The following is a 14,476-nucleotide window of genomic DNA, read 5'->3' as shown; positions in this document are numbered from 1 at the left end:
GGACCCCTCTGGGGAGGAAGAAAGTAGAAGGAAATCTAACCATGGATTCTTCTGGGCATACAGCCTTATAATCTGACTGTAGATCCTGACTTATCACATAGCTGTAATAAATCTTAGCCATAAGTACAACATGCTGAGCCTTGTGAATCCTTTTAGCAAATTTCTCACCGTGGGTAGTGAATGGTTTTCAAGACTCCCAACATACCCTGCTTTAGCAGGAAAAGTATTTTTTGAATAATATGTCATACAAACTTAAAATTAATACAACTTTTACTCTAAGTTTGCTGCTTGTATGCTAGTCCTGCTTTTAATTTGTTGACATTTCCCCTAAAATGCATGTGTATTTATTTTCCTTGTTGATATCATTTTCTGTTAGTTCTTACATATTAACCTTTCAGTTGAAAGGGTTTTAAAATAAAAATATTTAATCACTGATTCTGTCCTTAAGCAAAACATAAGTCAACAAAAAGAAAAAGTGAGGGAGAAAGAAATGTGAAGAATATTGACAAAAGTACAAACAAAATTCTGCTTAAGTATTCTTTATCCATGTGAAAGGTGACACTGACTGAAAAGAGTATTTTTGGTTTGTATTAAGTATTATTATTTGAAGTTTTCAAAAATTCCCCCAAAATTTGATATACCCATATAAATATAAACAGAAGATAAAGCCAAATATAATGTTTTAAAGTATAGACTGAAATCAACTAGTTAAACTAGTTAAACTAGTTAAAAAATTGGAGAAAAAGATTTTTACAATCTATTAAATTATGCACCATTTGCTTTTTTTAAAATGTGTGAGCACAACTTCTACTTAAACATCTCCAAAGATATTTTATTTGGGGTGAAAAAATGTTAGATTCTGCTGTTCTGGCTATTTATCTCTAGGAGAAAGAAGGCTTTTTAACAAAAGAAGTTTAGAGAGAAGCACTAATCAATTTAAAGTTATAAAGTTATAACTAATTATTTTAATATGTGAACACCTATAAACCTGGTCACTAAAAATCTAGTCACTCAATTAGACTTCAAAAATGACTCTTTGAATATATGGCATTGTGTAAATGACCATTGGTCAGATAGCGAAAGTTATTCATTTTAATTTAAAAATAAAATTTCTTATTTCAACATTTCTGCTTTGCAAGTGTATAGAAAAAGAACAATCAAAAAAGGACGGTACTGCTTCATTTACTTTAACAATTACAGCTTAGTGATAGAACACTGTAAGCACAATGTATTAGAGAAAATAATGCTGTGAGTTTTGTATCTATATCAAAACCTACAAAAGAGAAAACAGAATTATTTAAATATGGCAATGAATGGAACTTACATAAGTTGATGTTTCCAAGCTATCTGTGTTGACCAGTACTGGAGGAGGATTTGCCTTAGAGAAAGAATTGTAAATGTATTAGGCTTAACAGGAAAATGGACACATTACATAATAATGTTCACAAATGTTAGAAGCATATGAAAGATTTGCTATTTCTTTAAGTATAATTTTATATGAACTTTTCATATGTTAAACTATGTATCCAGTTTCTAGCACCAATAGAAAGATTTAGGTATAGGCAGTTGTTATATTTGCTTTTGAGAAATAAGTTCTTATTTCTGCTAAAACAGACACAATTTTCTTAAGATTTGCAAAGAAGTTCACCAGCCTTCTCAAAAAATCCACAAATATTCTCTAGCATAACAAACAACTCTTCCCAAATTGGTTAGAAATCATTTGCTTTTCTAGTCTCAAGGATCCCATGAAGATTCCAATCATTTTATCACCCAGAAAAAAAATTCTGTCCCACACTGAACTGTGTTTAAACACTGGAATAAAAAAAAAAAGCCATACAAAGAAATCAATCGCAAACTTTTAGAATACTGGAAACACACTCAACGTAAAAGCCCTCAATTGTTATCAACTGCGATTACTGCTTTCCATGTGTTATTCTAGACCACTCACAGAATAACTAGTGGTCAAAAAACCCCACAAAAAAACCCACAAAAAAACAAAAACAAAAAAGCCAAGTAGAATAATAACATAGGGCTAATTAAGTTTAGAATGAGAAAAGCTTGGCTTTCTGCTTAAGTTGAAAAGTGTTTATTATGTAGGTGCAATAAAACTTAAAGAATAAAATGCAATTAATACCAAATGAAAAACAGACCAGAATATACTAGAAAACTGATGTGATTCCTCTTAAAATTATCTTTCTTCTGCATATTTAAGAGTATAAAGTTAGCAAGTCAAATGACATCTTCAGAGAATCAAAAAGATGACTATCCTTTAAATAAATTTTAAGAGATGTGTTTAAACATTAACAGTTCTTCTACTCTAATTAACTAAAGAATTACACAAAAAGGTTGTATGAAGGAAACATAATACACAAAATAACCGTTTTCTTCCAAGTGTATGGGCTTTTCTAAAAGGTGAATGAATATTCAGAATTCAAATGTTTTACATTATTTTCAGCAAAGTACTAGATCTGGATGATCATATGATAAAATGCTTAAAGACAACACCACTGCATGCTTAAATAATTGTACAGTATGCGTCTCAGCTACATAAAGCAGCAAGTTAAAAATGAGTAGGGACAAGGATTTACTGTACAGCACAGGGAACTATATTCAATATCTTCTAATAACCTATAATGGAAAATAATCTGAAAAAATGTATATAACTGAATCACTTTGCTGTACACCTGAAACAATAAAAAGTACCCTGAAAAAAACAAACATACAAAATGAGTAGGGAATACTTTAATAAATATAAACATGACACTAACTACTTTATGTGTAGTCCTACCTTTGACTGTAATAGTCTGTTTTCGAATGATTCAGTGAAAAGCAAACCTAACAGGTAAAAATACTATTTGTGAGAATGATATTTAAGCAAAGCTAGTCAACTAACAGACATTTGAGATTTTATGAACATTTGAAATTATTCATTTCCCAATGACTACTGAGATTTCTCAAATTGATATTTTAATTCATTAAAAAATTAATGGTACTTCACCTTTTTTTGCTTAAGAAAATACAGAGGAGGGCAAGAAAGAACAAGGCTATTTAAAGTTATAAAAGAAGTTACATTATTCAAAAATTATGGCAAGAAAACCATTTGGTTCTCTCTGCTCATTTATTACCAAAAATATAGTGGAAAAAGTTGTTTATTACCAAAATCTAACTTATACCAAAATTATCACAACACTAGCTGTTCATGATCACCAACTCATCATCACTGTAGATAAGTTATCTTTTGATTCTAGTCATATAAAAAGTCTAACTGATATTGAAATACATAGAAACCAAACTATATAAAGGGTTAAATTTACTTCAAAATAAAATAATGACAATGAGAGATCAGGAGAAGAAGGGGCTATGGATCATGTAAGAGTACATGAATTGAGGACTGTTGTAGTTGGGTGATAAGTATACATGGGAGTTCACTGTACTACTACCTTTATGTCTGAGCATTTTTGAAGTTTTTCATAATATACAGCAAAACAATTATATTGGGTCAAGTACTCAGTTTGTAAGAGGTTAATAACTAATACAGTTGTGAAATATTATAGTTTAGAGTTGCTATTAAGATATTAGCATTCCCATCATAAAATTAATTTCAATTTTAAAGTTCAGTTCTGAATAAAGAATAATACAGACTAGTAAAAATAATTTGTAATTTTGACTTAATGAATATGATTAGATAATTAATATATATACAATAAGTTTATTTGTAGATGTATCTTAGAATTAATATGAGTGAATGATCACACCTGAAGGGAAAGCATGGGAATAAAGGACTTGAAACTGAACAAAAACTGGGAATGTTCACAATGCGGATTAAGAAAGAATTTCATTCAAAACTAATGTCAAGATAAGACAACCTAGCAATTTGAAAAAGACATATCACAAAATATAGTTTAAAATAAGAGCCTACGTAAATGACGCTCAAGAGGCATGATTTGACGGCCTCAAGTTTTAGCCGCCTAAAATAATGATAAAAATATTTAAGACTGTGTTAGCAGGTAGAGAATTAAAACATTACCTTAAAATTTACCCTTACTAACTTGAGATTTTCTAAATGCTTATATTACAGAATACAGAAATGGTATCTGACAAAGTAGTACTCCATTCCTCTCAAATTTGGAAGTGGTGGGAATGAGGTAGCACACTGGGCTTGGAGGGTATGATATACAACTCAGAAAGACATAATAACCTAGCGCCAGAGCCAGAAGAGGTCCTTCTGAAGGAAGAGATAGAGAAAAATTTGGCCATGGAATTTGCTACTTTCAGATAGCTGAAGTAGAGAGCACTAAAATAAAAAACAGTAGCGAATCTGGATAGTTTAAGACCTCGGGATCTGTATCTAGGACAGGGGATAGCAGAATAGGTAACATGGAATTATCAGCTTTGCTTAGGGAGGAAATCAAACAACAGCAACAAGACTTGAGAATAATCTATGTGAAAGTTATTTCAAATGAAGAAAAAAACCCCTTCCCTGCACCTCACTTTAAGTGACACTTATCAAAAGACATGGTTCTAGATCTCTCTCTACCCTCACTCTACCATTCAATGACTTTGAATATACAGATAAATCACAAGTATTACTGAAACTTATTTTTTCCATCTGTAAAGAGATATACCTTTACCCAAGAGGGCTGTGTGAGGACCTAGTGAAGTAATATTAAAAAAAAAATGTGTCGTAAACCACAGAAACCTATTGCTAATCCATTATTACTTACTAACAATATATACCATTGTGTATGTTTCAACTTAGACAATAATGAAGTCCTATAATTCACTTAGAAATGGGGGTGATTAGTAAGGGGGCAGGGATATACCAGAAAGAGAAACTTAACAAACCCCTAAAGAATATGACCCATGAATTAATAACAAGACTTAAGAAACATAATTTTGCTCATCCAACTTTTACTATTTCATTAATAAAGGGCCTCATAGGGTCCTGCTGCTGTTAACACACTGCAGCATCCTTACACAATTTCAGAGCACAATATTACATCTTAAAAATTTTGTGTTAAAATAATTCTAAGATCCAGTTACTTAAAAACAGGCCAAAATTAGGAGTTTAGAAAATGCTTTTATGCTGTATACTATATTTCTCCTTCTTAGCATGTATCAAAGTTTCATTATATTATTGGCTTAGTGTCTCTTTCTCCCCTACTAAATTATAAACAAATGCTTTTCAAACACAGAACTCACAAACCCCAGAGAAAACATCTTGGATTCTAATTTGAGCCACACTGCATTAAAAGTTAAGTGCTGTCACTTCAGTGATCACTGTAAGTTAAAGTGATTGTAAAAACAAATAGGGTGAATTCTGGGAAGATGGCAACACAAGAAGTCCCATAACTTTGTCTCTCCACCTAGATAACAACTGCACTGGCAAAAGCTCAACTGCCAGTGTGATGTAACTATTTTGGAACTCTAGTCTATTGAAGGCTTACAACTCCCAGGGGAAGTATTAGATGGCAAACTGTGGTTAATCCAGTCAATTTCAGTTCTTAGCACAGTAGCAGCTACCCAACTCCCACCCCTCTTAAGTGTTCTTGGAGAAGCTGGCACAAAGCCTGCATAAACCGGGGTGGAGTGGGGATGGGGGTGAGCAGCAAAAAAACACCCTGTCTCCAAATATAGGGAATCAGTGCTCTTACTGCTGCTTCTGATCATGGAGGTGCAAAGAGGCAGTGGCCATTGTTGCTGAACCTCCCCCAATTGATGTAAATCTCTCCCTCTCTGACTGAAGTGACTCCCAGGAGATTTAAAGGGCAAGTGTCTCCCCCCACAATTTCATTTTTCTCTCCCTTTTGAAAGCCAGACATTGAAGATTAGAATATTCAAAAGCAACCACATATATGAGGAAAATTAGAAAATCACTGCATATGCCTGGGGAAGGTACAGGCATAGAAAAAATCTGCGAAGATCTTAAAGTTATACCATAGGCTGATTTTTAGCACAGAGATAGCCTACAGCAATCAAAAAAACAAAAAACCCAGCAAACCCTAGGAAAGGGGAGAATCAGGTTTCCAGAGAAATCATAAGATTCAAACGTCAAATTTTCAACAAGAAAAAAATCACAAGGCATGCAAAGAAACAGGAACATATGGTCCATTCAAAAGAGAGAGAGAGAGGAAAAAAGAAACTGTCTCTGAAAAAGAGCTGGCGGCATATCTATTAGACAAAGGATTTAAAACAACCACCTTAAAGATATCCAAAGAACTAAAAGACAAGGTGGACAAAGTCAAGAAAATGATGTATGAACAAAATGGAGATAAGAGATAGAAAACCTAAAGAGAAACCAAAAGGAAATTCTGAAGCTGAAAAGTATAATAACTGAAATGAAAAATTCACTAGAGCAGACTGGAGCACAGAGAAGAATCAGCACACCTGAAGATAGGACAATGTAAATTATTAAGTCTGAAAACAGAAAGACTGAAGAAAAGTGACCAGAGTCTAAGAGACTTGTGGGCCATCATTAAGTGGACCAACACACACATTGTGGGAGTCCAAGAAAAAGAAGAGAGAGATCAAGGGGCAGAGAAAATGTCTGAAGAAATAATGGCTATAATATTCCCAAATTTGATGAAAGACATGAATATATAAACATCCAAGAAGCTCAACAAACTCAAGGTAGGATTAACTCAAAGAGATTCACACTCAGACACATTATAATCAAACTGCTGAAAAGACAATGACACGGAGAATTTTGAAAGTAGCATGAAAAAGTGACTCAATATACAAGGGATCCTCAATAATATTAATAGATTTTTCATCAGAATTCTGGAGGTCAGCAAGCAGTGGGTTGGTATATTCAAAGTGCTAACAGAAAAACACTGCCAACCAAGAACCTTGTATCCGGCAAAACTATCCTTCAAATATGAGGGAGAAATTAAGACATTCCCAGATAAACAAAAGCTGAAGGAGATCATTACCAATAGACTGGCCCTGAAAGAAATGCTAAAGGGAATCCTGCAAGTTGAAATGAAAGGACACAGGACAGCAACTTGAGGTATTTGGAGAAATAAAGACCTTGGTAAGGATAAATACAAAAAAACTCTTACTATTTTAATAGTGTTTTGTAACATCACTTTTTGTTACCTACATGATTTAAGAGACTAATATTTTTTAAATTATATTTAAAAAATTAGTCTAAAAGCTACTTATTAGTACAGAAGTGAAGTCAACATTAGTAAATAACTAAAATCAATTACTAGTCCAGAAGCTAGTATTATAGTAACTTTGCTTTGTAATTCCACATTTGTTTTCTACATAATTTAAAAGATGAATGCATTTAAAAATTGTTAATTTATGTTTTTGTTCATACAATGTATAAAGTTGTAATTCTGTGACATCAACAACTGAAACGGGTGAGGATGGAACTGTTAAAAGCAGCAGAGTTTTTGTACATTACTGAAGTTAAGCTGGTTTAAATTCAAATTAGAGTGTTATAACTTTGGGATGTTAAATGTAATCCCCATGGTAACCACAGTGGAAATAGCTAAAGAATATACACAAAAGGAAATGGGAAAGGAATTTAAACACTTCACTACCAAAAAATCAACCAAACAAAAAATAAGACACTAACGCAGGAAATAAGGTACAAAAAACCTATAATGAATACTGAAAACAAATAGCAAAATGACAGAAGTCTCTCCTTATCAGTAATTACTTTAAATGTAAACTGATTAAACTCTCCAATTAAAAAAAACAAACAGCAGAATGGATAAAAACACATGACCCAACTCTATGTTGTCTACAAGAGACTCTGTTGAGATCCAAAGACACAAACAGATTGAAAGTGAAAAGGTGGAAAAAGATATTCCATGCAAATAGTAACCAAAAGATAGGACTGACTATACTAACATTAGACAAAATAGAATTTAAATTTTAAAAAGTTACAAGAGACAAAGGACATTATATATTAATAAAAGGTTCAAAACAGCAATAAGATGTAACAATTACTAACATTTATGTACCTAATGACAGACCATCAGAATCTATGAAACAAAAAAATGACAGAATTAAAGAGAGTAGACAGTTCTACAATAATAGTTGGAGATTTCAATGCCCACTCAAAATAATGTGTAAAATAACCAGACAAAAGATAAGTATGGAAAAAGATGACTTAAACCATCCTGACCTAACAGACATATTTAGAACATTCTGTCCAACAACAGGATACATTCTTCTCAAGTGCACTTGGGTCATTTTCCAGAATATACCATATATTAGGCCACAAATTAAGTCTCAGTAGATTTAAAGAGTCATCATACAAAGTACCTTTTATGGCCAAAACGGATGAAGATAGTAAGCAATAATAGAAGCAAACTAGAAAATTCACCAAGCTGTGGAAATTAAACAACATACTCTTAACCACTGAATCAAAGAAGTAGAAAAGCAAACTGGAAAAGACTTAAATGAAATGAAATGAAATGAAAACACAACATACCAAAGCTTATGAGACACAGCAAAAGCAGTGGTAAGGGGGAAGTTTACAACTACACGTTTACGTTAAAAAACAAGAAAGACCTCAAGTCAACAAACTGAACTTTACAAATCAAGGAACTAGAAAAAGAACAAACTAAACCCAAAGTTAGTACAAGGAAGGAAATAATAAAAATTAGAGCAGAGATAAGTAAAACAGAGAACAGAAAAATAATAGAGAAAAAAGACCAACAGTTGTTTTTTGAAAAGATCAACAAACTGACAAACTTTTAGTTAGATGGACTAAGGAAAAAAGAGAGAAGACTAAATTACTAAAATCAGAAATGAAAGTGGGAACATTATTACTAATTCTACAGAAATAAAAAGGACTATAAAGGTATTATGAGCAAATGTAAGCCAACAAATTGGATAACCTACACAAAATGGACAAACTCCTACCAAGGCTGAATCATGAAGAGAAAATTTAAATAGGCTTTATAATTAATAAGGAGATTGAATCAGTAATCAAAAATCTCCTGACAAATAAAAGCCCTTGAAATCTGATTGCTTTCCTGGTGAATTCTACCAAACATCTGAAGAACTAACATCAATTTTTCTCAAACTTTGCCCAAAAATTAAAGAGGAAGGTACATTCCCTAACTCATCCTATGAGCCAGCATTACCCTGATATTAAGGTCAAAGGCAAGGACACTATAAGAAAACTGCAGACAAATATCCCTTATGAATATTTTTTTCCTTTATTTATTATTATTTTTTTTTCAGTACGCGGGCCTCTCACTGCTGTGGCCTCTCCCATTGTGGAGCACAGGCTCTGGACGCACAGGCTCAGTGGCCACGGCTCACAGGCCCAGCCGCTCCGTGGCATGTGGGATCTTCCCAGACTGGGGCACAAACCCGTGTCCCCTGCATCGATCGGCAGGCAGACTTTCAACCACTGCGCCACCAGGGAAGCCCCCTTATGAATATTGATCCAAAATTCTCAACAAAAACTGAATTCAGCATCATATTAAGAAGATTATATACCATGACCAAGTGGGATTTATTCCTGGAATGCAAGGATGATTCAACATATGAAAACTGATCAATGTAATACACCATATCAACAGAATGAAGGAAAAAAAGCAACACGATCATCTCAATCGATGCAGGAAATATTTGACAGTATTCAACATTCTTTCATGATAAAAACATTTAACAAACTAAGAATATAAGGAAACCACTGCAGCATAATAAAGGTCGTATATGAAAAACCTACAGCAAACATCATACTTTCATGGTGAAAGACTGAAAGCTTTCCCTCTAAGATCAGGAACAAGTCAAGCTGGCCCACTTTCACCACTTCTATCCAACACAGTATTAAAAATCAGTCAATTAGACAAATAAGAAAAATAAATGACATTCAAATGAGAAAGAAGGGAAATTATGTGTCTTCTGATAATATGATCATACATGTAGAAAACCCTAAAGAAACCATACAAAAACCTGTTCGAACTAATAAACTTAACAAAGTAGCAGCATATGGTCTACACACAAAAATCAGTTGCATTCCTATACAATCTGGAAAGAAAATTACAAAAAGAATTCCATTTATAACAGCATCAAAAAGAACAAAATAATTAGGAATGAACTTAGCAAATGAGGTGAAAGATTTGTGCGTTGAAAACTATAATGTTGCTGAAAGAAATTAAAGACAACAGAAATAAATGGAAACACATTCCCTGTTCATGAAATATTAATACTGTTAAGATGTCAATACTACCCAAAGCAATTTACAGATTTCATCCAATCCCAATCAAAATTCCAATGATGTTTTCTGCAGAAATAGAAAAATTCAACCTAAAATTCATATGGAATCTCAAGGGATCTGAATAGACAAAATAATTCTAAAAAGGACAAAGCTGGAGGACTCATACTTTCTCATTTCAAAACTTACTACAAAGCTACAGTACTCAAAAGTTTGGTACTGTCATAAAGACAGACATATACCGATGGAATTGAATAGAGACTGCAGAAATAAACCCTCACATATATAGTCAAATTGTTTTCAACAAGGGTGCTAAGACCATTCAATGGGGACAAGATAGTCTTTTCAACAAATGGTGCTGGGAAAACTGGATATCCAAATGCAAAAGACTGAATTTGGACCCTTACCTAACATCATATACAAAAATTAATTTAAAATGGATCCATGACCTAAATAAAAGACCTAAAAACTATAAAACTATAAGAAGAAAACACAGGGTAAAAGCTTCAGGACACTGCATTTGGTAGTGATTCACTGGATATAACACCAAAGGCACAGGCAACAGAAGAAAATGTAGACAATTTGGACTTCCTAAAAATTAAAAATTTTGTGCATTAAATGACACCATCCACAAATTAAAAAGGCAACCCACAGAATGGGAGAAAATATTTGCAAATCATATATCTGATAAGGAACTAATTTCCAGAATATATAAAGAGCTCCTAAAGCTCAATTTAAAAAACTGCAATGCAATTCAAAACTGGGTAAAGGTGGGCTTCCCTGGTGGCGCAGTGGTTGAGAGTCCGCCTGCCGACGCAGGGGACACGGGTTCGTGCCCTGGCCCGGGAAGATCCCACATGCCGCGGAGCGGCTGGGCCCGTGAGCCATGGCCGCTGAGCCTGTGCGTCCGGAGCCTGTGCTCCGCAACGGGAGAGGCCAAAACAGTGACAGGCCCGCTTACCGGAAGAAAAAAAAAAAAAAAAAAAGGTAAAGGACTTCAATAGACATTTCTCCATAGAAGATATGCAAATGGCCAATAAACACATGAAAAGATGTTTGACATCACTAATCATTTGGGAGCTGCAAATCAAAACTACAATGAGATACCACCTCAAACCCATCAGGCTGGCTACTATCATGAAAAGAGAATATAAGGAGTGTTGGTGAGGATGTGGAGAAATTGGAACCACTGTGTTCCGCTGGTGGGAATATACAATGATACAACATTGGAAAATAGTATGACGGTTCCCCTAAAAATTAAGTTACAAAGTGATCTAGTTATTCCACTTTCAGGTATACACTCAAAAGAATTGAAAGCAGGGTCTTGAAGAGGTGTCTGTACACCTATGTTCACAGCAGCATTATTCACACGAGCTAAAATGTGGAAGCAACTCAAGTTGTTCATTGACAGATGAATGGATAAGCAAGGTCTCATATATACATAAAATGGGATATTATTTAGCTTTCAAAAGAAGGGAAATTCTGATGCTACATATGCTACAACACAGGTTATCCTTAAGGACATTATACTAAGTGAAATCAGCTAGCCACAAAAAGACAAATACTGTTATGATTTCACTTCCATGAGGTACTTGAGTCAAAACCATAGACACAGAAAGTAGAATAGTAGTTGCCAGGGCCTGGGGGGGAGGGAGGAATGGGGAATTTAGTGTTTAATGGGTATAGTGTTTCAGTTTTGCAAGATGAAACAAGTTCTGCAGATGGATGATGGTGATGTTTGCACAACAATATGAATGTACTTAATACCACTGAACTGTAAACTTAAAAACAGTTAAGGTGGAAAGTTTTACATTATGTGTATTTGATCACAATAAAAAAAATGGAAAACAAATATATGACCTCAATCTAATTATTAAAACGCATCAAACACAAATTGCGGGATATTCTACAAAACGACTAGCCTGTTCCCTTGTAAAAGGTCACACACATAAAAGACAGATTGTGTAGCTACTTCAGATTAAAGTAGACTCATGAAAACTAACTGTGGTCTTGGATGCGCCAAAGTACCTGTTTTTGTTTTTCATATTAAAAAAACATTATCAGGGCAACTGGCAAAACAGAATTACAGTGGGTAGTATTATATTAATGTTAATTTTCTGGTTTAGCTCACTGCACTACGGTAATATTTTTGTTCTTTGGGAAAATATTTAGTATTGTAAAGTATTAATATTTAGCGGTAAGAGGGGCATGAATAAAACTTCCTTTTAACTGGTTTACAAAAAATAGTATAATACTCAATTACAGAAGAACAGAAATGGTAAAGCAGATGTGGCAGGTAAAAATATTAACAATTGGGAGATGTGGGTCAAAGTATATGGAATTTCTTTGTACAATTCTTGCAACTTTCTGTAAGTCTGAAATGATTTGAAAATAATATAAAAACAAACCAACATAAAACCAACAAAAAACCCCAAAACACAAATAGAACAGTGGCACTGCAGTCAGATATTAGTGTGTGGTTTAAAAAGGCTCATCAAGGCAATCCAAGTATACTATTCTATTTAAGATTACTAGTAAAATGAAAATGTATCAAGCCATGTTTTAGATTATACTAATGATCAAATCATTTAAGAGTCAACACTCAAATGTTCTGTGGAACCTGAATTATCCAGAAGCAACAGGATTTCTATACTGGTTATACCTCTAATGTTAACTACTCTCATGTCATGTGGGAGTTATTTGTTAAGTTGTGATTTGCATAAACAGAGAGTAGGCTCCTAGAGGACAAGAACAATGTTACATTCATCTTAGTATCCACATGATTGGAACAATAACAAATAATTGAACAAAAACCAATCCCTCCAAAGCACCTGTTTGCGTGTGAACAGAGACTTTCACACAAACACACAAAAGTAGCTATAAAGCATTTTCAACAATACTTTAATTACCCGATAGCTCCTCAAAACTGGTAAAAAAGGTGGTCTAAAGAATCTGGTTTTAAAGCAGAGTATTTACTCTGGGTGTATATTTAATAGGCCAGTATCATAGAGATTATATGATTTTATCTCCAACAGGAAGAGCTAGCATCTGTTATACAACTACTGTGTGTTCAGTTTCTATGTGGAGAAACTGAGGCTATGAGAAACTGAGTAATGTCCCCACCATCACACAACCAGGCAAGGGTGAGGCCAGGAAGTAGTAGGGTCAAGTGTCATTATAAAGTCCAGGTTCTTTCTGTAACTTCAAAAAGTCATTCAATGTATCCTTTTCTGTACCACTCTGAGTAATAAGCATGATAATTCCTACTGCAGAGGGTTTTCATAAAATTTAAATGACATAATCAATATAAAAGTACTGTGAAAGTTTAAAGTTCTACAAATAATCAAAGGCAATATTAAAAAAAATTATCATCTACCTAGCTATTTGTCTGTCCTCAAACTCATTTTAAGTAGTCAGGGAGGCGTCAGCCACCCTTTTTAATAGATGATGGGAGTAGAAACTCAGAGAGGTTAAGTAACTTGTTTGAGTCACAAAGTAGGACTAAATCTAAATCTTGTGTCTTCTGTTTCTACTTCTATTACATCCTGATGCATCTAAAATATAAAGTAGTAGATCTTTAGAAGAAAGATATCTATTTAAAATGTTAAAATCAGGTTATGTATTAGGTGTGGATTTCAAAATTCAATTGGGGACAAATATTTTAATCACTTTTATTAATTTTATAACGTGTGTTATACTCAATTACTCAGGCACACACTTACTTATTCTGGAAAATGAGGCACACCCACAGCTTTCTCACATAAACAACATCAATGGTTAAACTACTCTACTTTTGGACTTCTCTAAGTATATTTAAAACCTAAAATGAAGCTAGGTAGTATAAATAAGCTTCTTCTGTTCATTTGTTTTTTTAACTTGTTCCTTGGTCTACTGTCTCAAGGAAATATGAAACAACACTAATAATACAAATAGCCAAGATCATGTGCCAGCTGCACACACACACTCTTATTCTTTCAATCACTGTAAAACATTTCAAGCAAGTACTATCATCTTCAGTGTTACAGATGAGTAAAGAGAAGATCAGTGTTAAGTAAACTGCTCAGTTACACAGCCAGTTAAGTGGTAGGACTGGAATTCTAAACCAGATCAATCTGACTCTAAGTCCTTTATTTATAACTACATGGCTATGCAATGTCTCAACAATTTCCAAGTGTAGTGTGATGCTAAGTTAGGGACACTGGAGTAAATAAGTCAGAGAACTCTGAACTGGAAGGACTGGTTCCCTATTGAATATAAGAACAGAAACTACTACAAAATTTCAAAGGA

The 14,476-nt window shown here is 33.7% G+C and overlaps 1 protein-coding gene across 9 annotated transcripts in view; it reads right to left on the bottom strand.

The window, feature by feature from the left end:
* The window catches only part of DLG1 (discs large MAGUK scaffold protein 1), a 295,589-nt gene that overhangs the window by 137,766 nt on the left and 143,347 nt on the right, over positions 1 to 14,476 (bottom strand). For all 9 annotated transcript variants that reach the window (XM_060099334.1, XM_060099338.1, XM_060099339.1 and 6 more), the window contains one exon: positions 1,325 to 1,378. In XM_060099334.1, coding sequence (XP_059955317.1) covers positions 1,325 to 1,378 — 54 coding nt within the window. The remainder of the gene's footprint in view (positions 1 to 1,324; positions 1,379 to 14,476) is intronic.

Source organism: Mesoplodon densirostris, chromosome 5, assembly GCF_025265405.1.
Source record: "Mesoplodon densirostris isolate mMesDen1 chromosome 5, mMesDen1 primary haplotype, whole genome shotgun sequence".
Taxonomy (NCBI): Eukaryota; Metazoa; Chordata; class Mammalia; order Artiodactyla; family Ziphiidae; genus Mesoplodon; species Mesoplodon densirostris.
This window is presented reverse-complemented; position numbering and strand designations above follow the sequence as displayed.